Below are 25187 nucleotides of genomic sequence, written 5' to 3'. Positions count from 1 at the left end.
CCTCTACTAATATACAGCGGAAATTAACGGAATCGTTCAGTTAGCAGGGAGCAGGGGCAAAGAAAAAATGGTGGAGTTAGTAGAGGTCATTATATTATTAATTATTAACCATTCTACTGTACATTTGACCTAATGTTATATATTCGATGGACTGATTTTCTATTCTAAGAAGTGTGCGATTATCGAAAACGTATCGAAATGGGAGAGGAGAAAAAACAGGAATAAAAAGCATGCGTGCATACCCACACAACGTCGGAAATATTTCAGTAAAATCGAATAAAGTTAAAATAATCTGAATTATTGTTGTTTATTTCATTTTCGTTCGTTTTATTTAAACCATATTTTCGCTTGCCTATACGCGTGCTCACGATCTCTGCCCAGTACTTGATGTTGCTCCTGATCACTCGCTAGTGACAGATCCTAGATTCCCACACACACACACACACACACATACACATTCCGTCGTTTCCCTACTGGGCGAAATTAATGTTTGCGTGTGTGTGTGTGTGTGTTTATGGGGTAGATATTATTGATGCAAGGACACAGTGTTGTATTTCCGAGTTTGAGTCTCTTCTTTTGGGAAATTGAATCCATACAAAAAACGTATACGAATAAGTATATTCTTACTTGACAAACATATACACAAACACATGCGCACACCTCTTAACAGCTACTTTTTTGTTCAACGGGTTGTTTTGCTTTCACTTTTTCATATAAAACTAAAAACAAATATACCCAACCGGAGCTTACAATCTCAATGAGGGTGGAGAAACACAAAGCACAAAGCACGGGACGAACTAATCAACAGTGGAAATAAAATGCAATTCAACCATCGGTACCAACTGCTGAATACACTGTTTGTTTTGATTAGAACCGAGGTCTGATGGGGTTCGCAAACATTGTTCATACATAAATTGATGTTAAATCATTCTCTTGCTTGGACAAATAAATCCAACCTCTCTCCATTAGTGTGTGTGTAAGAGTGTAGTTGTATTCGTATTTAAGGGATATCGGCTACCTTAGCTCTTTCATCCTTCTGGCTTACCCACGTGTGCCCACTGTGACCACAGTTCCATTCCCACGCTACTCGCGAGTGTATGTATAATGTATAAAATATGCTTATGTAAAGATCACAATCAAATATAATCGCTGCCTATCATTCATCACGCACTCGCTCCGGTCCGGTCTATCGGATCATCTGTCCCCGCCTGTGTCTGGCCTCTTTGAATTATTTTGTTCAGTATGTAAAAACTGCTACTGCTACAGTAATGATGATGATAATGATGACTCGTGATAAGATGCAAGAAACGATCCAAAACGGTGCCCGGCAATCCGGAGAGACCTAAACCTTCTATGCTATGCTGCGAACCGGCCGCAGTCATTACAAAAAACCGATCCTGCAACACTCGTCCTCATCCACTCATTGTTACCTCTTACCAGATCACATTCTCTAAAGCTCACGCGCATGTACAACACAATCACACATTACCTTCACACACCCGTCCAGTATACAACACACACACATACGATAGGGAAAAATTAATAAGAGTACGATGAAGCAAAGGTCCGTGTTAGAAGTAGTAGCAATTAAATCCAGTAGTTGTTGGGTAGATGCTACAGTATGAAAACATAACTACATTTTGTGCGGATTTACAGTGTAGAAACATGGACGAAAGCGAGTAATATCGGAAGAAAATTAAAGATTTTTACCATAACGCGCCCACTTTTGGGCTTGTTTATCACAATCTGCTAGCATCGTACTCGGGTAAAACATCTTTCCTATCATCCCTGTGTGTGTGTATGTGTACTTGTTCCATTGTCAACCATCACTTCCGGTCCATTTTTTGCCTGTTTCTTTTCTATTCACTTATCTTTTAACCTTTCCTGCAGTTTTGTATGAAAAATATGAATTCTGGTTGCAATGCACCTTTTCTCTCTCTCCCTCTCACTTCTTTCACTATCTCCAAATTCCGGCTATTCCATGCACATTACAAACACACCTAGTACAAAAGCTTATGTGCTACACAGTGTAATGATGCTTAATGTAGATAGTGCTCGTGAGCATTATTAGTACACCAGTTGTTGCTTCTTCCGCCTCTCCCACCCCCCCCCCCTTCCTCTCGTTTCTTGCTTATGTTTATCTAAACTGTTGCATACTATGTTTCCCTTTAGTTGCAAGTGTTCCAAACACATACGCATACACTTAAAGTATTGTTTTAGTAGTGTAGTAGATGATTTCATTCCATAAAATGTTTATCGATGCGAACGCGTGTGCACTTTCCTACTGCACTGCGGTGCATCGGCGGTATGTTTAAGTATTCGAACTACTACAAGTGTTGGGGGGTATTTTTGGAGGGGGTATGTTGTTGTTGTTGCTGTTGCTGTTATTGTTACCGCCATCCGCATTCTCCCGCATCTACAATGGTTCAATGTACAAATGATTGCACGATACGTTGATTCGTTATGCTACTATGTGTGTATGATACTTTTGCTGATACTTCACACCATACTTATGCTTTGCTGAACACATGTGATAGAGTTTGTGTGTTTGTCGTTAGTGTGGTTGTTTTGTGTTTTTTTGCCGTTCCAACCCCGTTCTTTTGGTTTTTTTCCGGTGTCTCTGAATCCCCCCCCTCCCTCCCCTTTCCACAACTTCGACGTAGAATAAGCTGTTATTTTTTGGTGTGATATTCTGAGTGTTTGGTTGTCGGTTTGTCGTACTTTCCTACCGGCGGCGTCGTTTGTTTAGGGCCCATTTCGTGTTACGCTAACATGTTCTAAGTAATGCTTACACATACACCCACCCACACACACACAAGGTGACTAAAGCATGCGTTAAGCTGTTTGCGAACGTTACGCGTGGGATGTGATCCAGCTCCTTGTAAAATGTTGTTCCGTTTCGCTCTTCTCGACACCCCACTGGCACAGAGACATCCAATTAGCGACTGGTGCACTGCACCGTGCATGCAAAGCGAATGCAGTTTTCGTGTGTATGTGTGTCTGTGTGTTTGTAAGTATGTATGTATGTAGTTTTCAGTCCAGGCCTAGCAGCCAGTATTTGGAGGCTAGTGTGCCCCATAGCTGCCCTTAAAAAAGGTTCTCGATTCGCACGATGCCTCAAGCGTTTTGTGGTGCACAAACGACAATGCGATAGACCCTCCTATCAGCCCCCTGGGGTTTCCTATCAAATCCGAAAGGTGTATGCTACGGTTACAAGTATAAATATCAGTCGTCTCTACTCCTACAGAGCACTTTTCTGGCTAAGCCAATCGCCTGATCTCAGAGAATCTCGCAACACCGGCAGTACCTAGGACGTGGACCGTTTATTGTTGGTGGCGGCGTAACCGGTGCAAAGTAAGCGTGAACCTTTATGTTGGGAAGATGATTCTGGAAAGCAAAAAAAACGAGGTTTGTAACGTTCAACGCAACAAATGGGGGGCCATTTTTTGCCCGCTTACCCTTAAACGACGGATTGCATTGCGTGAAATGAGTTGGCAGTCGTACAGCTCTATCCGTTGCAGATTGTGACAGGATATTAGATGCTCTAGCGTTGCGTCAGTGATCAGTGGACAGTTGTCAAGCTCCAGGACGGAAAGGCTTTCAGCGGCACAGCCACCACCGGCCAGCTGCCGGATGCCTTCGTCCGTTATCAGCTCGCAGTGTGATAAAGTCTGACCGGAGAGAGAGAGAGAGAGAGAGAGAGAGAGAGAGAGAGAGAGAGAGAGAGAGAGAGAGAGAGAGAGAGAGAGAGAGAGAGAAATTGGAAGCGTAAGATAGAAGTTACAGGACTGAGGTTTCATTTCTTACCAGCTTCTCCAGACTAGGACATCCCAATGCCAGGTTCTGCAAAGTGGCATCGGTGATCAGACTGCACTCTTCCAGATCCATGCGCTCCAAGTATTTACAGTTCTGAAAAACAACACAATATTTTTGAGAATGGAAATGGAAATGATGAAGAATGCAGACAACTGGGCTCACCTTTGCCAGCGCGATGAAGCCACTATCGGTGAATTGTGCACATCCGGCGACCTCGAGCGTGTTGAGGTACTGATTATTCATCGCTAGGGCAGTGAGGGACTGATCGGTAAGCTCGGTACACTTGGACACGCACAGCTGCTTCAGGTTGCAGCATTTTTCTGCTATCTTCGATATCGATGCATCCGTTATGCTCTGGGAAAGGTCAAAGGACGCAGGGGAAATAGTATGGATCCATCAGTTTCTTGCTTCGCGTACTTGCAGCAGTGCGCGTGACTACTCACATCACAACTATGTAGATTTAAAACCTCGATCCCAGGACAGTACAGTGCAAGCGCGATAACAGCCCTATCGTTCACCTGCTTGCATCCTGCAACGGACAAATGGCAAAAGTTAGAGTATGTGTGTGTGTGAGAGAGAGAGAGATAGCAAGACAGTAAGATAAACACAGGCACGTTAAACCCATTTGCAGCATGCATTCTAATGAGGGCACATTATCACATACGTGTAGTTTAAACAAACAGTGACTCTTATGTTGACCAACCAGCGATACGCAATGTGCAACACTTGTTTGGCCACTTTACACGGTAAGATTAAACTTTGGCTTACACAGAAAGGAATACTTTATCCAACAAACATTGTCGTCGTTTGTAGTGGGATGGTTTGATGCTTACCTTTACTGCTGAACTTTTTGATCTTGTTGCATCCCCTAGCGAGCGCTTCGACGCCATTCTCCGTGATTAGATTGCACCAGGATACATTGATTTCGGACAAATTCTACAACGATAGTGCAAGGCAATTTAGCAATTGGTAAATGATATTTAAAAAAGATTCTCCAAAGCTGTCCACCTACCGGACACCCGTCGGAGAGTGCCTTAAGGCTGCTGTCGGATATTTGCGAGCACGACTCCAAATTGATCGCGGTCAGCTTGGCGCAGTTCTTGCTGAGCTGCTGTATGGCAACGTCGCTGATCTTCTTGCACTCGGACAGATCGAGATGCTCGATGTTATGGCAGTAGTTGGCAAGGGTACGGATCGAGTGGCTGCCGACCGACTGGCAGCCCCGCAATCGCAGATACTTCAGGAAGCCGCCACAGCGCTGTGAGATGTTTTCGATCACTGGACCCTACAACATTTACCAAACAACTTGCGTGTAACATGTAATTGTATTTCCGGTCGAGCAGTTTTACCTCAATGTCTCGTTGAAAATCAAACAGATCTATCTTTTGCCAGTTGGAACCGTCCAGTGCGAGAATATTCCAATATCGAGAAACCTAGCAGGGCAAGAATAACGGTTGCTAGGTTATATCTGTATGCGTCATTGTTGCTTTGGGTTCTTACCTGTCCACAACGGCAAAGCGAGGTTACATCAAGGTATGATAAAATGCGAAGCAGAATTTCCTTTGGTAGTTTTCGAGAGATCTCATCATCCGGGATGATGCACGATTTCTAGAGCAGTGATCGAATATAGAGAAGAACAATAGTATTTAGATTAATATGAAATAAAGGACTACATCATAAGAAAGGTGTTTGAAACGAAGTTATTTAATAAAAAAATAGTAAAAAAAACTCTTCTAGGAACTACGTAGTCAGACATGGAGCTTGTTTCAGTACACAAATCACGCCATCGATCAATGCAAATGATTCAAACCTCTCGCTGCATGTGAAGCACTCTACCGTTGGTTCACAGCAAACGGCGTTCTTCTTGATCGCTTAGTAATTGCTTACTTTTCAACGGAATGTAAATGTAAAACACACTCCTTCCAACGCTTTCCACACCAACCCACACAGTGCGAGCGAACACTGGAAAAAAGGGTGATTTCGACACCCTAACACCCCTAACCTTAGCTCCTTAAAACAGGTCAAGTAATGGACCACCGTTGTCGGAGGTCAAGGTTTACGAGGGGAGACATGAATGTACGGTGGTGATAGCGCCGGACGGGCAAACCGTGATATCGCGCACGGTCACGACACCAACACACCATCACTGAATGGGGAAAAACGAAAGATAGAGCCCCGAAGTTAGGGTGTAAAATTTCGGCCGTAGTAACTGTTGACCCAGGTCAGTCCCGTTGGGTATCGTTCGGATAGCGGATATTGAGGTTAACCTTCGTCCGTGTGGAGTGGAGCGAACGACAAAGAAAATTTACGACTGGCATCGCCCGTCTACAGCTACGGAAGGAATTTCTTCTTTTCATCCTCTTCCCAATCTGTGATAGAACTTCTGACGGAGTTTGTGCTGGAGTGTTCTGCTCCGAGAGCTCCGGAGCAGACAAAGGACACACGGCAAAACTGTGCTTTAAAACGCTATCCAAATGACTTTTTCAACGTAAAATTAACAGGACAGGCAGTATGTACAAGTCCTGTTGCAAACCTGCTGCTGCTGCGCTCGTCGGCTGTAGACATCGTAGCTACGTTGGCTGTGATACTGTTCCTGGTAATGAAGATACTCAGGTTGCTGCTGCTGCTGCTGTTGGTAGTACTGAAGCTGCTGTTGATGCGTCCCGCGAGATCCGTTTCCATGGTGATGGTGATGATGATGATGGTAATGATGGTGATGGTTATGATGGGAATAATGGCTGGGATGGTAACGATTCATCTTGAGGCGCACTCGGAATACTTTGATGGATATGATTAGCTTGGGCGATGAGTTTGCGACAGTCCGTGGTTTTTGTAGGAGCACTGATGGTCACCTTATAAAATCCACAGTGGACACAAAGAAGGCACACACTGCTAGCTATCCCTGAGACAGAAAACCAAAGACGTGAAAACACTTGCTGGTGGTGGGTTTCCTATTTCCTGAGTTGGGGTTTCAAAATCCTTCCTAAAAGTCTCTAACTAACTAAAAGACCAAACTAGCACCGTTGGTCGTTATTGCACACGTCAGCAGCACTGAAGTGATTCCGGGGAAAAAAAACTGCCACACTAACGGTTCCTCTTCTCCTAAGCGCTTCGTGCAAGGATTCTGCACTAGTAACACAGGTTCCTCTTTGTCTCGTGTGTCCTGCGCGAAAAAGGAGCAGGAAAGTACAAAGCACAGCCGGGGGAAGATGTCTATACTCGCTCTCCAGTCGCTCAGGATGTGTGTGCCCTGTGCCGTCGAGACAACACAACTAGTTTAATAATGCAGCCCCGCGCGCATTGCTAGTTCGGCAGAACGGTATTCGTTCGCCGTGCTGTGTTGGTAAACCCAAGACCCAGGTCCCATCAGGCCCGAGTGCTAAGACTAAGAAGAAACAAGAGCTGCCCTACGCATTCGCAAACCACGCGAACGAAGTGGCGGAGAAACCCAATACATGGGCGTACCGATCCCGCTACGGGGATTCCGTTTCACGTCGCTTCTGAATGAGAGCAATCCCCCCCTCTCATCTAGAGACCAACGGGGTGCTGCAGGGGAGATGAGTTGTGGCTGGAAAGGACCACGCAGGACGATGTTGGTGTGAGGCGAATGCACACGTTGTGCACACAAAGAGACCCGAACGCCCGATCCAGTGCAGCCCGAAGGTGGTAGTGCATGGTTAAAGGGCACGGCAGGGTGGAGCAAGGCAAGAGGGGAGGACTTAGCTTTCCTTGGCATTAGTCGGTGAAGGGTTTGCCACGTCAGATGCTGATGCTGACACGAAAACGGAACACGAAAACCGCCGAAGACGAACCGAAGCCAGATTTGGGACAGCTCGCGACAGTAGTGTGCTTCTCCTGTTGGTTGGAGCAGAGACGAAACGGATGAGGTATTAAACTTTATATGGAGTAGTACCTTCACCAGCACCACCATCGTCGCCATCATCGAGCATACGCAGCCAGACGACGCTTTTCAAACAAAAAACCAGCAGAACAGCGTCGTTTGCACGACGCACCCGAAAGGAATCCAGACGACAGACATCAGCTCCTGCTCACTGGGGTGTTTTTTGTCTCATTGGCTCACACTCAAGCATGCTCTGCGGGCAGCATGACAACGCCCGACACTTCTCCAGCCGGTCCTTCCACTTCCGAGACCGTGGCGTGGTGAAGCAACAGTCATTAGTGACGAAAGGATTCTAGGTACACAAAGTGAATGCAGGGGGAAACTGCTGGACGCTTTAAGAAGCTTAAGTAAGCGCCATAGAAACTAGGGAACCCGTGCAGCTGGTGAGAATGTAGACGAAATGCTTGTTGTTACTAACTAAATGGAATGGGTTTTAGGGAGATTTACTTTTTAAGAATCTGACTATTGTGAAACCCATACTAACGAACGAGGTAAAACAGTAACATACACATGACGAAGACGGCTACGAATACTTTGTAGAGCGCATGTGTCTTCAAAAACCGATAACAAAAATGCAGACATGGCACTTCAGTAAGGAAGGATGAGCATTTACTGAGCATACACGGGTAGTTACTGTTGTATTTTAATGCAGCAGTTTTATTGATAAAGTATAACTCAAAAAAGTATGAATAGTTGCTTTGATAATCCTTAAAATTGTGGCACATACCAGCCTTTTTCAAATGGAAACATCACTCCAAAAAAGTCCCAACATTCAACACACTTTGCTCTATTTGGGTGGAGGTTTTGTTGGCATTGGATCTAACGACTCTTGACTTGACCTAAATTCGTGCCACTTCGCTTGGCGGGGGTCGCTGGTTGGTGTTATCTGCAGCCCCGCCGCTCCCAAGTGCATCCCAGGCAAGATTTTGTTTACTTAAAGAAACTGCGCACCAGCCAGCCCCAACAGTATGCCCTTTTACCCGCTGCACCGCGTTGCCTCGACTTATATTTTTCAGCACAGTATGAAAATGAGTTGCAGTTGGGTCTGAGTGGGGTATGTAATACATCCCGCAAGTGGGGAGATATTCTTCTTCCTTTTTGAAATCCGAAGAGGGTGTGAGCCAAATAAAGTTCCATGGGAGAAGGCAGCGGGAGGATTAACACGATTCCTCCCATCCTTCACTGCACATACGTATGATCGCATCGTATTATCTTACTTTCTCCTTCAACGAGACACCTTTTCATAACACAAGCCGTATCTGGGGGATGTAGGAGAGGTTTCGTGTTTACGACTGCGCTTCTTCTTTTTGTGTGTGCAAAAGCATGGTGCAAAAGTTTGACCTACATCGCACGACAGGGTACGATAATACAGAAACAGGGAGATGCAATATTGTGGCGAAGAGAACACACACACACAAAGTTGCAGTTAAATTTTGCTGCTAATCAGAATTGCTAATGTCTTAGATTGAGCTTTAAAAAATCGAAACCTCTTTGTAAAAAATGCACCTATTTTCAAACTACTCTTTAGAGAACGACTCACCAGGTAAAGGTGCTTAATGATAACAAAACACCAAAGTGTTTTAATGCTTTTATGGGCTATTACAACTTTAGAAAAGTATCGCTTTCTAGTTTGAATGTGTGTCAAGTGTGTCAAAAAACGATTCAGCCACCCATGGGTCCACATCAATGGGTACAAAAATGCTCCAAAGCAAGGACATTTTTCTTTCTGCCATTGCATTCCATCGCAATTGCTATGTTCGATCACGTTTGAAATGGCAGATCAATTGCACTTCGGGAAATTGCGCCACGAATAACAACCGGAAAGGAAGAGGCTGACCACGGTCACACATTCAAGGTGAGTAAATTGCTCGGTTAGCTATTTGCTCTTTCTCAGCGTACAAAGCACTCGTCTTGGCGTAATGGACAAATGCGTGGACCATCGATATATTTCCACGCTCTTCCTAGAATCGTTTTCGTTCAAGCATTACACACCCTTCCTACAAAATAACGTACATGTGCATTAATCCGGCGAGGGAGAGTTCAAGCCTTACCTCGAATCGATTGCGAACCAGCTGTATCTGGTTCATCATCTTGTCGTTCGGCTCCTTGGCGGAGTTTTTCTGCCGAGACGGTGAACGCTCTCCGTTCCGTGCCTTCATCGTGCTAACTCCGTGCCGTTGTCGCGTGCGTTGTCGTAGCTGGTGTTTCCTCCGTCTGCGTTTGGCTCGCTTCCGGTTAGAATTTCGTAACGGTTGTTGCTGTCGCTGTTGCCCTTTCACTCGCAGCAGGCGAAGAAATTCCGGCGCACGCTTAGCAACCGCTGTCCCGAACGCGCAGGGGGTGGCGGTTCTATCTTCTCTTCCCGATCTGTGTTTGTGTTGGTGTGTGACCGCCCGTCAACGAAACACTGCTTCGTTGTTGCGATTGTCCTCCTCCTCTCTTTGCGGTGTGTCTCCAGCGCAGGAAGGCAAGGAACTACGCAATAGAAAACGGTCTCGCCTTAACCAACAAAGAAGCAACAAACGTCACACACAGCGATAGGGAGAGCGAGAGAGAGAGCACCGACACAAACACACAGGCGCAACCCACTCGATCAGCAGTAGCGGCAGCAACAGGGTTCAAGGGAGTCGTGAACCTCACACGGATGAATTGAAGGGAAACCGATGACTGCTGTGCGGATTGAATTCACGCTTCCTGAGGGCACAAGCACACACGGCTGGAAGGAAGGGGTTGTGGGTGTGTGTGTGTGTGTGTGTGGAACGCACTCCAATATAATTGAGAACGCACAGCGAGCGATTCCGGGCAGGCGGGAGGGTCTACCGGAAGGGATGGCTCTTCATTGGCTAACAGCGACAGTGTGTGGTCGGGAGCACTTTCCTTTGTTTGGAGGATACACGCGCACTGCACGCACACGTATGCACCCCGTAACGCCGTCACTCTAGCACTGCGCCTTCTAGATGGGGTTTTCAATTTTCTTGTCAAACGTTTATCACTTGCCACTATCGACACTACACTTGCACCGTGTACTCACTACCACGGCAACAGCAACTACACTTTGCCAAACAGTCCTGACTGCATTTTACGCAACAGCAACTAGACACGATCCTAAATCGAATAGAAACAAGAAACCAGGGTTGTAACCACCCTACTCTTAACACTGATTGCCCGAATGCCCCCGGACACCTCCCCCGGAATGAATTGATCTACTTCCTACTTTGCATCGACAGACGACACACTGCCCGGCTAATGGAAAAGCCCCTGTGTTGAAGCAACAGAGCACAAACTACGGCACAGTTGCAGCACGGACCCCCCTTGAGCTGGACTGGTTGGATGGATTCTGAAGCGAAACAGACGACCGCGTCGAAGAGGCCCCCGTGTATAGGCCCGTCCGTCCGTCGTCTGCTTCGCGATTAGCAGCGAAACAAGGGAAGCAGAAAAAGGGCACACATCGTACACACACCGCGGCAAGACAGACACCCATCGCCACAATCACCACCACCACCAACCCGCTACACACATTCGCACACATGTGGTCAACCCCACTGGCGGGGGGAGAAAATGTGTGTAGGCTATTTGTTTCTTCTTACTACCTGTCATCGCCCATCTCTCACCCCAACCCTCTTCTCTGAATCAACCCCTTCCGTGCGTAGTAATTGAAGCATTCTTGATTCAATATGGCGACACGACTTCTTTTGTCGGGTTCTTCGTGTTCTCTCTCTCTGTGTGTGTGTGTGTGTGTGTGTGTGTGTGTGTGTGTGTGTGTGTGTGTGTGTGTGTGTTTGTTGTTTTTTTGCTGCTGCTGCTGTAAATTGTTTGGCCTGCTTCGTTGTGTGCGTTCGTGTTTCAGCTTGTTGTTGTTTTCGGTGCGAGGCCGTTGTGGTATGCTCTCACTCTCTTTCGGCTGGGGAGAAAAGGGGAGGAAAGGGGAGGATTACATTATCCGCTCATCTCATTTTTGGGGTTGCTTTTGTTGACACTGCTGTGTAATGTGAAGGGTGAAGTAGCTCATTTCATACATTCCACAAGAAATGACACATTATTGTACAATTTGAGTGAACATTAATGTTGAATGGCAACAACATGAAGACAAATTTCTCCGTTTGTTGTTCATCTTGCCACCAAAAGGGCATAGGCATCGTTCGGACCTGTACTGCACCTGTATTATTATGATCAGCTGTTCGGGCATTGTATTTGACACCCGTACAAAAAAAAACCTTTGCCATTGCCTACCCCTTCCGCTCCTTGCCAACACTTCCTTTGGTCACAGCGCATAGCGGGGCTCTCTTCTATTTACTTTAACCTTTGACAGCCAGTGCCTAGCACTGTTCGGTGTGTGGTGGCATGCTGCGATGATTGATGTGTGCCGTTTGTTTTGTATAACGAACCAAAACCCCGCACAGCACTATCGCGGGTGGTGTTGTACATGGTTATTGATTTTCACCTCGCCTTTGCTCGAACCCATGCCCCATGCAAGTTACACTAATTGGATAAAAACTTGTGGTGCACTGTGTACGTTTTAAAAGTCCTTCTCTCCCTTGCGCACTCACTCGGTATCCCACTCGCTCGGTGCTATCTCGCTCCCTCTTGCTGTACAAAACAAACGGATACAAACACACACACGCACACTGTATTCCAGATTTTTGCCTCCCGATCTGAACCATTTCTTTCCCTGTCTCCTTGTAGCTTTTTTTTCTTTAGATCGCACAAAATATTCACAATTTATGTAACCACACTAGATCGGTTTGGCCGCACCATACACGCACCATGCCGCCCCCACCGCACACGATCCGCTCAGCAATGCAGTCGTGCAGGCAGTGTGCAGAGATAGGGCATCAGCACTGCTGCTTCTTTAAATGCTACGCAATGGCACTTGCACCACTGGCGAAGGAAAATAGGGCGAAGCTGCACGGTTCAGTCCCTTCGGTTTGCACGAAAATAGATAGCGCCAGCTTAGAAAAGGGCATAGAGGACGCATACAGCCAGCGGTACAACACACACCTTGCTGCGTTTCAACGTTTTCCACACGGTAACAACAATCGGGCAGCGCTATCCTGCTGCTTTTTGCAAACAAATTTTCTCCTGCTGTGCTGTGACAGTTCCACCAATTGGAAAATTCGTTTTTTTTCCTCGAAACATCTGCACTGACAGCTCCGTTCTCAAAACACGACAAGGTGTATAGAGCAGTAACGATAGAATGTTGTTGTTGGGCAAAGAATAATTTGACTAATAATAGTTTGCTCTTGAACGGTGTACAATGGAAGATAAAATAAGCATTTTAGTAATGTGGCACAACATTTTTATTTTTGGAATAATTAATAAGTAAAATGCGCCTTTCCAGCATCCTACGCACACCTTGGCCGACAGTTGACATCTGGAAGCGTTACGAAGCGTTACGGCACGAAGGGGCAGCGAACGGGAGCTGTCAAACAGTCCAGTATTCGTCGCATTCGATATTCATTCCGCGAGTGTTGCTGGAATTTATCAAAATTCTAGATTAGTTGCGCTTTGCATTCCTTGTTATTTGCGTTTAATTGCTTCCACACATCCCAAACAGCAAAATGGTAAGTTACAAACAGCGCCCTGCGCGGCGGAAAAGCGGAAAACGACCGTTTACAGCACCGATGTTTTGTTTTCCTTTCCTTTGTTAACGCTTGCCTGTCTTCCCGCAGACTAATCTCACCGAGGATCAATTGGCTGGTAAGTGCTGCAATATTCTAAACTTTCCAGCTGTCTGGCCGTTCTGTGGTGAACTTAGGCATCGGTCATAATCGATACAGTTTTAGTAAGGTTTCTACATGGATTTGTTCCGAAAAGTACCACTTCCTGTTCGAGATGTTGGAATTCCACAGCAGTGACGTCATGTTCGGTGCCAGTGTAGGGTACGCTCTGAGTTGTCATCGCGTATGTAGGCGAGTCTTCTTTCTCCGTTCAGCGTGGGTCGGTCAGGAAAGCGGTTGGGGAGAGGTGGTGGAGGCGAAACCATCGCAGAGCGATGACAAATCACGATTTTTAAAAACCGTGTACGAATGTGCATCCGTTGCGGACGTGATAACCAACCGGTGCGGAATGTTTGTATAACATTAACGGCCCACAAAGGGAAGACAGTTTTATGGCTGGGGCTAGGTGCGAAACATCCACCCGCCCTGTGGCAGATGTTAGAACTGGTTGAAAAGTGACTGAAAAATGCTGAAGGAGTATTTTGCGATAAGCTTAAAAAACGCTACTGGGGACGCACGTTTGGAATAAAATGGGATCAGTTTATTGGTCACACATTTCCATCATCAGATTGCAGCTGCCGTGCTTTTCCGGTTACCACCGCAACATCGGCCAAATGTTAATATTCGTAAATTAATATTCGTTCAAGCGATGAAAGTAGAGATTGAAATCGGTTGGTTCAACATTTCAATGATTTTACCTGCATCGCATTGACTGATAGCTTATCAAGACGATGCAGTTAAGATTTGGCTTTCGAACGTACTGATAATAATTTTACATTGTAGCGTATTGATTACTTTTCAAATCATTTCATGACTTTTGCCACAAACTTCGTATGTAAAGTTGTTATTCCTGTTGCAACCATTCGCGGTTTCTGATTCATTGATTTCGTACGGATCAGAAGCCACTGAGCGGTGGCGGTATCAATTTCAATTAATGTCATTGCTATTCTACTAGAACGAAGGGACACGTTTCACGCATGAACGTAGATAGTAGCGAAACTATCGCCCCGGTTCATGCCTGTTTCCATTTTGCCCGTGTAACATTATCAGTTGGTATTTCGAAACGCAGATAGGCAAGCACTGTTCGATGAATCAACACGTACTGGAAGATAGCGGCCATCTGGAAGGTGCAACCCACCATCTGTTACTAAAGTGCTATGTAGATCCTTCTGTAGACGAAGAAAGGGGTTAGAACTTTGCCCAACCGTCGCGTCACATGGCACCGATTCGTCAATCATGCTTTCGTGCGAATCGATAAGCCACGACGTCTTGCGTTTGCTGTCTTATTTATATCCCCGTATGCAGCCCTGGACAAGGCGAGGCGCGCCTTCGAAGGCTCACAACAACAAAAGAGGGAGAGATGGAGCGAGCCTTCACGCATACCACAGCAGCCTTCACACACAAACACGCCGTTCCACCCGTACCAATTGCTGGCTTAAGTTTGCGGTTCTGGGTCCGTCATCGCAGGGCTCTTCGCTGATACGTTTTGCTAAAAGAAGAAACGAGGTCAAGCCATTTGCGACGCGCGTTCCTTAAAAGGCAAACAAGTTGCCCGTAGTCCACGCGTGGTGGATGGCGGTGTGGAGTGACCTCGCAAAAAATGGACCCCAAAGCCAACGTGGGGCCATGTCGTAGAGTCAGTTGTGACGAGTGGAGTAGTTCTTTGCATCCCCCACCCGATCACATCCCTCATGGCTCATGGCAACTTGTTTCGCGTGGAGGGGTGTTGTGTTTGACCCTTCAGTTACAATGGAGGTCCGAACCTTCTTGATTGTTGTCTTCCAAGAAGCGGTACGATGCGGTGATTATTGTGGTCTAGGTTAAATAATACGCAAAGGTAGCTTACTATGCGATACTCATGATCTTGACGCCTATGCAGCACAACTGTGGATTAGTCATACGGTTGAATGGTTGACTCTCCCTTACACCCTTCCTTTCCTTGTTTATCTCATTTTTGGAGCCTTATTTGGAGTCTTACAGAAGGCAAGCAATCACGAAACAATTCATAAAGGTAGAAGATTACATGATCTCCATTAGTGAAGTAAGGGCCAGTAGGCAATTTGTCATCCAAAGGGAATATATCCATATGGGTGAGAATGAATGATTAATTATGAATTTGCATCTTTGGATTGCGTAGTTATGATGAATTGGTAGTACCTTAACAGTAGTGTAATTGTTGTTAAATAGCTCTGTACGTCTAATGATCATGTAAACCAACGGATTTACATTGATAGATACGCTATTCGAAAGACTTTTGGAAACTGTTTTAGCAACATACGCATGCACTCACTATGCGCTATTTTCGCGCCAATGCCCAGCGAGTGAGAACAGAGACCCGCCACCGTTCAGGGTTAGTATGTGTGAATCAGTGCTGTGGCAGGCAGCGCTACATCATACAAAGATCCGCGTGTGGTGGCAATCGTACGCGCGCGCCCTCCCCCTCCCCGGAGAAGAAGGGTGATCGCTGCTGCCGAACATAAAAGATTATTCAATTTTCTTCCATAAATGGCGTTGACTGTGCGATGGCGCGGTGCGCTGCTGTTGTGTGTACGTTCGTACGCTACGATTGCCTTCGTTTGGTCAGCCCTCGGAGGACTCGTACGGTGGGTCCCCATCCCCACCTCCCGCGATCTTGGGACACCTTCGTACGCGCGCGCACACCCTTTTCTGCTAAAACACACTGTCTCGCATGTTGTAAAGTTGCAGTGTGTATATTTGGTAAAAGCGGGTTGCTTTTGAATGTTACGCAGTTGGGTAGGAGTTTATTTTATCGTTTCTGTTCGGATGTGAAAATGTAGGTCCGTGTGTGCCTGTGTGTGTGCCGTCACTTTTGGTTTTATAAGGCAAAACAATTTGGTGGCTTATTTTGGGCTACTCTGGCCGGATTCAGATGTAGCAAATAGTTATGAAGACCCTTCTGCGATGCAAGCAAATTGATTCGAACAAGCTTCCTGTTGCATGTCTTAATTGTCCTAATTGAGAGACGTATGTAAACAATTCAATTGCGGTGGCAATGTCTTCTCGTTTTCCATGCAAAACTTTTGGTGCAAAACCTTTACACACTTATTTTCCTTATTTTTTTTTACTTTTAACTTTTGTGAAAGTTAAAGCATTTGTGCCATCATCTGTGCCTTTTGTGCCACCTATTCCCGAATTATGGTTTGCATTACCATATAAATAGCGATTGAGATTGTCTCCCAAAGGCGCGAGAGGGGTTTCTCATAACCATTTAGCATCTCCAGTCTCTGGGAATGCACCACACCAGCACCACCACCCTGCAAAGTTGTGGGAAACGATGTGAAATGAGCCATTTTTGCTGTTGTTGCTTCTTAACAACAGTAATAATACACACAACGAATGGGCCTAATTGATACCTCGGCAGTTTGGTAGAAAGTGGGCTTTATTGTGAAAGAAAGCCGTGGTTGAGGTTTCACACACAAAAAAGTGGTGAAAACAGTGACATTGCAGTGCCATTTCTTACTTTTAGCAACATTAAGTTAACAGATGTCGGGGGTTAAGCAACGACGAATGGGTGGCGCAATGCATTCATATAATATTCACTCAAACAGCGTGTGGCGCTATTTCGTCCTTCAAAAGTACGTCGTTCGATGATGCCTTCGCGCGCATGTTTTAGTATTATGGTTGCCGTTTGCAATTATCTGCACGAGATGGATGCATTAAAAAACCAGTGTTGATCGGTCCCACTGTAGCGGTTCGGGGGTTTCAGCTTTAGTTTTGCGTTGTTTTAATGATGCTTATTGCATGTCTGGGAAGGAAGGACTGAATGGTGTTTGCGACCCGAAAATTCCACTCCAAGACGACATGATGTTAAGATTGAGGGAATGCATCTGCTACAACAATCTCTCCTAGATGCATCTTTAATTAGTTCTAGATCTCAAACTTTTGGATATCTGCATGCACACGGATATGACACTCCTTATCTTATCGGACGGGTGTGTGTGTGTGTGTGATTGTAGATCCATCCAAGGCTTGTGCGCCTGTTTTGTTGTTCATGCAGTAATCATGCAGGAGAAGAAACAAAACCGGCACTGGAGGAGGAGAGAAGGGAATGTGTGGCCTTCTTTTTTTGCTCGTGCTCGGGAAGTTTGACGACGTCGAGTATGTGTGTGTGTGTGTGTATCCAGTTCCACATGCGAAAACCCTTTCGGTCGGCGTTACATTCGCACACTACCCATGCAGTGCACTTTTTGCTCTTTTTGTCGCTTGCTGCCCGGTTTTCCCACCCCACCACCTCCTGTGTCGTCGTTGTCGTGTGTCCGTGAAACTAAGAGAGCCTTTCGAACGTTCCGTCTCCCCCCCCCCCCCTTTTTACCACTATGCGTTCGCATTCACGCAGATAGTGAAGTTTTACGTTCCGATCTCTCGCCCGATCGCGCCACGATCATCATCTCGCGGCTGGCTGGGCTAGCATGGGTGCGCATGGCATAAGGGTGGTGGGACTGTGGTGTGAAGCAACGGCAGCATCCCTCTCTCTGCGCTTAATATGCCCAATATGGTTACGGAGACGGAGTTGTGCTGTAAAGCAGCAGCAGTAGTAGCAGCAACTCAGGACAGGGTGGGGAGGACCACAAAGCTCTCACGGCTGCCTGCTGCTGCTGCACGGGGTTCGCAAGCGGACAGACAAACCGACCAGACCCAGACAAACACACGGGCTGGTATCTTTTGCCGCTGCCAGTTGTCAACATACTATCCGATCGTCGACACACGGCCTACGGCACGCGCGGCACGGTGTTGGGTACTCGTTGGTATTTTGTCTTTTTTTTTTTTGGTGCGAGATCGTGTTGTGCACGCGCCTGCTAGATCACAGTGACATACGATCCGTCCCAGCTGATCCGTCGTATGTCGTTTGACCCGTCATTCTAGCCGGGGGGCTGTGTGTTGTGTGGAATGGGTGATTTGATCAAGTGACTCTGAGACCTGAGGAGAACGATAAAGGAGAGGAGAAAGCGCATGGAATAGTGAGACGAACGTTAAAACGTGCTAAAAATTCAACGCGTCAACGCGAAAAACACGCCACGCGCAATTCATTTGCGTTCTATTTGAAGTGACGACTCACAAACTCTTTCATTTCCCCTTTTCCAAGCTTTTTTTCCCGCTTGCTTATTCCACTGCTACGTTTGCAGTTTTCGATCCGGAGCGTTATTTTCCAAGTGTTACGTTTCGTGGGTTTGGTGTGAGTGTGTGTGTTGTGATAAAAGCGCGCATTGCAAACAATAGTGAGAAACGTACCTTCGGGGCGCCGCTTGCTTAGTCGCTTAGTCGCTTGGGACACACTACTTCACACCGGCTGTCCGCGTCCGTGTGAGTGTGTGGTGTGTTGCGATGGTGACACCGAAAACCGCAACCACTCAAACCGAACGAAAGCGTGACCGTGAAATTGTTTTGTTTTAACCGCGTTTCCACCAACTGCACCGCCGTTGACCCTTCTCCTCGTTTCCATCCATTTTCCTACCTACAGCGGGTTTTCAGTCGAAGCTTTTTCTCTTACCGGACAGTTGGCAGTGTGGAGAAAGAGGGGTACAGATACAGGTGTGTAACTAATCTGGCGGCAGCTGCGCAAATAGAAAGTGTATTTGAAGTGAATTAGAAACAGTTGCTGGAAGGAAAAAACCCCGTATACGACCAAATCCGGCAAACATGTACATGTACGATCCACCGAAGAAAAACAATTTCACATCTGTGGAAGGTAAGATGCATAAAAGTGATCAAACATCAGAATCGGTCGTACGGTGATTATTGGTTATTGGTTCTTAAAGCAATTGTTGTACTTTTGTAGAAACAAAGCTCTAAATTTTGGAATGCATCAGAGCTGCATCTTCCAAGAACGTGAAACTGGTGTCTGAGTTCGCTGTAATGCATTCTACCAGCTGCGCAAGTGCATTCCTTGCATTCGCTGCAACAATTTGTGTCACAACGACAACCCCCTACACACGACGGAAAAGGGAAATAGCTTGTTAATTAAACTGTCCCGCGTATTGATAATGAAGCCCCCCCCCCCCCCTCCCATGAAGCACAGGGGCAGAGCAAGAAGAAGGGAATTTGCCAAGTAAGGGCACCTCGATTGGCGGCACTGCAACATGTTTGTGCAACTGTCGACTGTAGCTTCTTGCCAAGCGGGGAGATGCATGTATAATGTATAATTTGTAACCAGTGCCAGCATATATTCTATCTCTCCCACATAACGTGGAGCCAAACCATGCACAAAGACTTTCCTTTACTTATAAAAATTACCCCTGTTCCCTAAAAGAAGCAAATAACAGATTATAATCCTTTTTTCGTCGCAACCTTCGTTCTCTACTCGCCACAGAATTCCAGGAGGCATTCAATCTGTTCGACAACCGTGGCGATGGAAAGATCCAGCAGCAGCAGATCGGCGAATGTCTGCGAGCGCTCGGCCAAAACCCGACCGAGTCGGACGTGAAGAAGTTCACGATGCAGCTGAAACCGGACGAGCGCGTCTCGTTCGAAGTCTTCCTGCCCATCTACCAGGCCATCTCGAAGCAGCGCACGGCCGAAACGGCGGACGACTTCATCGAGGGGCTGCGCCACTTCGACAAGGACGCCAGCGGGTTCATCTCGTCGGCCGAGCTGCGCCATCTGCTGACGACGCTCGGCGAGAAGTTGGGCGATGATGAGGTAGGGAGAAGAAGAAGAAGAAAACATGATCAAATGTAGAGCTTTTGTCTAATGGATCACTATCGTTTGCGTTTAGGTGGAACAGTTGCTCCAGAACCAGGAGGACTCGCAAGGAAACGTCAACTACGAAGAGTTCGTCCGGATGGTTATGAGCGGCTAAACGCGTGACGGTGTTGGTGGTGGTGATGATGTTTTGTACCGTACCACTACTCTGTGCACACGACAGCTTTCCTGCGTTTGTTTAGTAACGGGAAGGCTGACCAAACACAGACACACATACCAACCCGAGATAGACTTACGAGCGAGTATCGTTTACTTAAGCTACTTATGTTTCCATTCCTGCAAATGTTCGTTCATGGCGATAAAAGGGTATGACCGCGTGTTCTAGTGTACGCATGACGAGCTGGCGCGCTTTAGCAGAGTTTGCATTTTCGCTTCTTAGATTCTTTCTACTACTTCTACTAAAAAAAAAAACAGTGGTTGCAGAACGCAGCAGTGGGGCACAAAGGCAGCACCTTCAGAGAGGATGAACAATATTTTTGTTTTTCTTTACTTTTTAAAACAACAAGCCCCACCCGCGGGGAAGGGTTTTTTTGCGTGCCGCATTTCTTTTTTTTTCTTATAAAAACTTGTTTTTTTTGGTTGTGTCTCAAAAATTGCCCGATGTAATGCCAAGAAAAGAAGCGTAGTGTATAGTGGGCAGTGAAGGAAAGGACGGTGTGTAGAGCGGGATAGGAAACGGAAACGCGTCGTCGTCGTGGTGTAAGAGTAAAAAAGAAGGCAAAGTATTAAGCGACACCGTCCTTTCCTTCATCAAACAATACACGATAGAAGAGAGGGTTCAACCTTTTTTTCCAGTTTGTTTCTTTCGAATTTAAGTGTATCCGCGAGCCGTGTGTGTTTTTGATAATCAAGCACCTAGGAACTTCTCTTTATAAACCAATAAACTTGCTCCTTGTTTTGGAGACATATAAAGGATTATATTCGACTGTGTTTCAGCTGTTGCTTTATCATTCTTTTTTCTTCATTAAATATCTGTTTTGATTTTTGCCTCTCATCGTGCGCGGTTAGCGTTGTCTCTACTAAAATCGTGTTTTACCGTTCACATCTATATTTAATGTTGGAACAATTGCAACGAGTTTTAAAACCGATAAAAACGTAATATAATAAGAAATAGCTAATAAAAAACACCTTTCAACACAAAATAGCGTCTGAATTTGTTTGCTTTGCCCTGGTGCCACAGGTGCCGAGGTGATGAGATTATACATACATATCTGTTTCCCGGCCTACTGTTTGCTTCTAACCTGCTCTCTAACCCTTACCGGAGACACGGGCCATCATTGCCCTATTGATTGATTGACTGACGTTTCACACCGTTTCGCCCCATATCCACAACATTTTAGCCTGCGAACACGCACGCCGCCGTTACGAATCATCAAAGTCCCATTCGAAGGACCCATCAGCGTCCATGCGCATCTGCGAGAAGCTGTTGGTCATATTGATGTCGTCGTTATCTGTAAGAGAGGAGAAGCGGTTAATTGTGCTCATCCGACCAATAACCAATAAGGCGACATGTTCCTACCTTGAATCGAGTCAAAATCAACAGTCTGTATGCAGTGCTTTGCAAACTGTTCTCTAATGTTGGTGTGCGATACCTGCTTGAATACGGGGTGCGATGTTAAGGCGGAGGCACTGGGTCGGTTCTTGGGGTCGCTGTTGAAAAGGAAAGAAATTGCGTATTATTCACTGGCCCCTCGGTTTTAGCCGAACCATTGCATCGCTTACCTTTCCGAACACTGCTCGGCAAACTTGTGCAGCGCATCGGTGAACTGGCGCGAGGCGTAAATCTGGCGCATCGAGGCGGCGGCCGCTTCGTTCGACTTTGCTTCCGCCGACTGGGCCAGCACCACCTCCTCGCTCGGTATCGTGGTGGCGTCCAGCAGCATCGGCAGATAGCCACCCTTCATCTTCTCCGTCAGCATCAGCGTGGTGGTGATGTTGGAGAACGGTTCCAGCCCGTTCGCCAGCTCGTACACCGTGATCGCCAGGCTGTACACGTCCGACTTTTCCGTGTAGCCGGTCAGATTCTGGGCCAGCACTTCCGGGGCCAGCCAGTTGAGCGACTTCACCGAGTGGGGCGGCAGCTCGTGCAGGTTGCGTATTCGCTTGCCCTCGCCCAGGAAGCTGGTGCACACGCGGAAGCCCCCGAGCACGGCGCGCGTCTCGTTCAGAAAGACGTGGCTGGCCCGGATCGACCGGTGGATGTAGCCCTTCCAGTGCAGATACACCAGCCCCTGCAGGATGTCGCGCAGAATGCACACCAGTATCGGTTCCGGGAAGCCCGTCTCGAAGTAGTTGGCCATCGTGTCCCGGCAGGAGCCGTAGCACATGAGCGGCAGCACAAAGTACAGATCGAGATGGTGCACGAACGCGGTGTGGTAGCAGAGGATGTTCGGATGGTCGAACTCGCGCAGATGCTTCGCCTCGTCCATCACGTAGCTGATGTCGTTCTTCAGATCCTCGACCAGGAACTTCTTCACCGCGACGTGCTGCCGGGTGGGCAGGTGCTGTGCCAGAAACACCGTCCCCAGATTGCCGAAGCATTTGGCCAGCTCCACCTTCAGCACGTAGTGGTTGATGTTATTGTCGAACATGTCGTCGCGGAAGGGTCCTTTACTCGCCCCCTATAATGGCGGCATCGACATTAACTGGCGCGGGTGGCGTGTTCGATGCGCTTCGGATTTCGGATTGCTCGCCAAATCACTCCATCGGATACGTTTTCACAAATGCAAAATGTAAGTACTGGCGGTGCACCTACACACCTGGCTGGCTGGGGCTGGCGTAATGTCCGATGCGACGCGTTTGACGTTTCGGATTGTTGACAAAACAAATCGCTCTGAAAATTGTACCCCAAAATTACCCCTCATGTACCGCGCGGTAATTTATCGCCATCTGTCAGACTGGTTTGTAAACAAAAGACTTCTATCGAGCGCAGAAGAGAAGAGCGTTTTTCCCCATTTATTTTTACGGAAACGGCACATATTTTACGATGAGTCTTCAGTGTCGTGTTTGCTTGGACGCGCTGAGCAATGCTTACTATCTGTTCGAGGAGACCGGTGGCACCACACTGGCCGAAATTATACAATTCTGCGCCCAGGTTCAGGTACCTAGATGCTCTACGCCTTGTTGTTATGGCTCGCGGCGCTGAAATCGTAACCTCTTTCTCGATAGATTGCCGAAGGTGATGGACTGCCAACCTTTATCTGCCCAGCATGCTGTGAAAATGCTCAGCAAGCCTTTACCTTCGTCCAGAAGGCTCGCCAATCGGACGACGAACTACGAGCGTCAAGAAGCATTACCCAGCAGCCGTAAGCTATTCCTTTAGATAGAAGTGGATAAGGAAGCGTAATACAATTGGTTTTTTGTGTGTGTGTAGCTTACAGGTCGATCCCGAAAGTGTGGCAGAATCAAATGTGGAGATGCAAGAGTTGGTGGTGGAACTGCTAATGGATTCCGATGAAATCCATAACCAACTGCATCCGGACGAGTTGCTGGAGGAACACTTTGATCTGACCAGTGACACAGAGTGTGTCCTTGATCTGGCCAGTGAGCAGGGTGAGGAAAACTTGCCAGATTTGGAAATTGTTTCTGCTCTCGCGGACCAGGATGAGGAAGGGGTCAGCTTAGCGACAAACAACGGCAATGGTCCGTGCTATTACTGTTGCCACGAGGACTGTCTGCTAACGTTTCACACAAAGGATGCGCTGAAACGTCACGCCGGTTTAAACCATCCAACAGAACAGCACAGTGCGCCGAACGTACAGCATGGTTGTGATAATTGTGATCGTGGATTTGCCACCGCGGAGGATCAACGCATACACCAGACGGCTCTCCACCTCAAACGGACCATAGTGAGTTCGTCCTGCAAGGGACGCCCAAACACGCGCCTTTCCCTGTTCACGGCGACGGAAAAGAAGTGTTGCGATTGTTTCGCCTCCTTCCCCACGCTAGAGGCACTGCTAAAGCATGCTGCTCAGCAGCACTCCATTCGGAAAGCGGTGCACGATCCCACGCGTCCAGTGCGGTGCGAGGTATGCTTCAAACTGTTCCGCTGCCGTACGAAGCGTAACTATCACCAGAGCATTCCGTACAAACCGCTCCGGTATCGGTGTGGCACGTGTGACGCTTGCTTTCGAACCTCCGCTCAGCTTGAAACGCACGAAATCGAAGAGCACAGCACGGAACAGAAGTACGTGTGCGGGAAGTGTGGCGCTTGCTTCAAGAGCGCCCAGAACCTTAAAATGCACACACTGTTGCACGAGGAGAAGCGCGAAGTTTGCAAGACGTGCGGGGTACGGTTTCACCGGAAGTCGAACCTGCGCATCCACGAGCGCGTCCACTCCAACACGTACTACGCGGTGTGTCCACACTGTGACAAGAAGTACAAAACTCAGTCGCAGCTGAAGCAACACCTGAAGGTGCACACGCAGGAACGATCGCTTGGCTGCCGGTACTGTGCGAAGCGGTTCATGTACACCAGCGATCGGAAGCGGCACGAGATGACGCACACGGGCGAGTATCCGTTCGTGTGTGGCGGTTGCTCGAGAAAGTTCAGTCGCAGTAGGCTGTACACGCAGCATGTCGCCGTGTGCAAAGCCGCAGCAAAGGACGAAGCATAGTGGAGGTGTACCTAATGCACCCAGGACCGTGCCAATATTGGCTTATTTTTCATGCAATCAGACCATCGCAATCCATCTGTAGTGCTACCGATTTTCGAATAGTGTACCGATTTATAGACTTAGAAGAACCGAAATGCCCATCTCTAAAGCATAGACGAGTGGCTTTCCAACCGAAGATCGTCATCATATTCAGAGGCCTTACAATGGGGTTACACTCATCCTACCCCATTTGCTGTTCGCTAGATCATATTTGATGGTTTCGTTTTATTTATCTCTGGCATTATATCTAAATAATTTCAAAAATAATTCAATAACATTTATGTATACCTTTTATAATATAGTAAATCTAATACGGGTTCATATTTTTGCTCCTTTCCCCTTCATCTCATCTCGTCTGATCATCATTTGCTGCGCTTT

General features: G+C 47.1%; 4 protein-coding genes across 13 annotated transcripts; 2 read left to right on the top strand and 2 right to left on the bottom strand.

Annotated features, from left to right (window-relative positions):
• Positions 1–2393: 2393 nt before the first annotated feature.
• On the bottom strand, positions 2394–12826 carry LOC121597061 (F-box/LRR-repeat protein 20). Of its 7 annotated transcripts, none has more exons than XM_041922546.1 (11): positions 12716–12826; positions 9769–10822; positions 5317–5424; positions 5166–5249; positions 4829–5101; positions 4650–4752; positions 4260–4345; positions 3979–4170; positions 3808–3909; positions 3459–3671; positions 2394–3387 (listed from the first exon to the last, which is right to left on the bottom strand). In XM_041922546.1, exons 2-11 carry the CDS (start codon positions 9874–9876, stop codon positions 3280–3282), a joined length of 1377 nt encoding a protein of 458 aa, XP_041778480.1. In that variant the 5' UTR covers positions 9877–10822; positions 12716–12826; the 3' UTR covers positions 2394–3279. The 7 variants fall into 7 exon arrangements, with proteins under 7 accessions (XP_041778480.1, XP_041778484.1, XP_041778482.1 ...); XM_041922550.1 differs by lacking the exon at positions 12716–12826 and adding an exon at positions 12342–12404; XM_041922548.1 differs by lacking the exon at positions 12716–12826 and adding an exon at positions 12265–12353.
• A 286-nt stretch (positions 12827–13112) lies between these two features.
• LOC121597065 (myosin-2 essential light chain) lies at positions 13113–21072 on the top strand. Of its 4 annotated transcripts, none has more exons than XM_041922560.1 (4): positions 13113–13278; positions 13387–13414; positions 19763–20091; positions 20168–21072. In XM_041922560.1, the coding sequence occupies exons 1-4, from the start codon at positions 13276–13278 to the stop codon at positions 20249–20251; spliced, it is 444 nt and encodes a 147-aa protein (XP_041778494.1). In that variant the 5' UTR covers positions 13113–13275; the 3' UTR covers positions 20252–21072. The 4 variants fall into 4 exon arrangements, with proteins under 4 accessions (XP_041778494.1, XP_041778491.1, XP_041778490.1 ...); XM_041922557.1 differs by lacking the exons at positions 13113–13278; positions 13387–13414 and adding exons at positions 18093–18196; positions 18914–19141; XM_041922556.1 differs by lacking the exons at positions 13113–13278; positions 13387–13414 and adding exons at positions 18098–18200; positions 18914–19141.
• Positions 20958–23052, bottom strand: LOC121597063 (STE20-related kinase adapter protein alpha). Its single transcript, XM_041922554.1, has 3 exons — positions 21877–23052; positions 21674–21804; positions 20958–21605 (listed from the first exon to the last, which is right to left on the bottom strand). Exons 1-3 carry the CDS (start codon positions 22743–22745, stop codon positions 21517–21519), a joined length of 1089 nt encoding a protein of 362 aa, XP_041778488.1. The 5' UTR covers positions 22746–23052; the 3' UTR covers positions 20958–21516.
• Positions 23053–23061: 9 nt separating this feature from the next.
• LOC121597062 (zinc finger protein 883-like) lies at positions 23062–25153 on the top strand. The gene is made up of 3 exons (XM_041922553.1): positions 23062–23254; positions 23323–23459; positions 23528–25153. Exons 1-3 carry the CDS (start codon positions 23141–23143, stop codon positions 24768–24770), a joined length of 1494 nt encoding a protein of 497 aa, XP_041778487.1. The 5' UTR covers positions 23062–23140; the 3' UTR covers positions 24771–25153.
• Positions 25154–25187: the final 34 nt, after the last annotated feature.

This window comes from Anopheles merus, chromosome 3R, assembly GCF_017562075.2.
Source record: "Anopheles merus strain MAF chromosome 3R, AmerM5.1, whole genome shotgun sequence".
Taxonomy (NCBI): domain Eukaryota; kingdom Metazoa; phylum Arthropoda; class Insecta; order Diptera; family Culicidae; genus Anopheles; species Anopheles merus.
Note: the sequence above shows the minus strand (reverse complement) of the source record. Positions and strands in the feature narration are given on the sequence as shown.

Coding starts and splice junctions, on each gene's coding strand:
- LOC121597061 (XM_041922545.1), bottom strand. CDS start 6,574: ATGAATCGTTACCATCCCAGCCATTATTCCCATCATAACCATCACCAT. Junction 4,753..4,828: donor CACTCTCCGACGGGTGTCCG/GTAGGTGGACAG, acceptor CTATCGTTGTAG/AATTTGTCCGAAATCAATGT. Junction 4,346..4,649: donor CAAAAAGTTCAGCAGTAAAG/GTAAGCATCAAA, acceptor TGTCCGTTGCAG/GATGCAAGCAGGTGAACGAT.
- LOC121597062 (XM_041922553.1), top strand. CDS start 23,141: ATGAGTCTTCAGTGTCGTGTTTGCTTGGACGCGCTGAGCAATGCTTAC. Junction 23,255..23,322: donor AATTCTGCGCCCAGGTTCAG/GTACCTAGATGC, acceptor CTTTCTCGATAG/ATTGCCGAAGGTGATGGACT. Junction 23,460..23,527: donor AGAAGCATTACCCAGCAGCC/GTAAGCTATTCC, acceptor GTGTGTGTGTAG/CTTACAGGTCGATCCCGAAA.
- LOC121597065 (XM_041922557.1), top strand. CDS start 19,093: ATGTACATGTACGATCCACCGAAGAAAAACAATTTCACATCTGTGGAA. Junction 19,142..19,762: donor CAATTTCACATCTGTGGAAG/GTAAGATGCATA, acceptor TACTCGCCACAG/AATTCCAGGAGGCATTCAAT. Junction 20,092..20,167: donor AGAAGTTGGGCGATGATGAG/GTAGGGAGAAGA, acceptor GTTTGCGTTTAG/GTGGAACAGTTGCTCCAGAA.
- LOC121597063 (XM_041922554.1), bottom strand. CDS start 22,745: ATGTTCGACAATAACATCAACCACTACGTGCTGAAGGTGGAGCTGGCC. Junction 21,805..21,876: donor GCCGAGCAGTGTTCGGAAAG/GTAAGCGATGCA, acceptor CCTTTTCAACAG/CGACCCCAAGAACCGACCCA. Junction 21,606..21,673: donor TGATTTTGACTCGATTCAAG/GTAGGAACATGT, acceptor CCTCTCTTACAG/ATAACGACGACATCAATATG.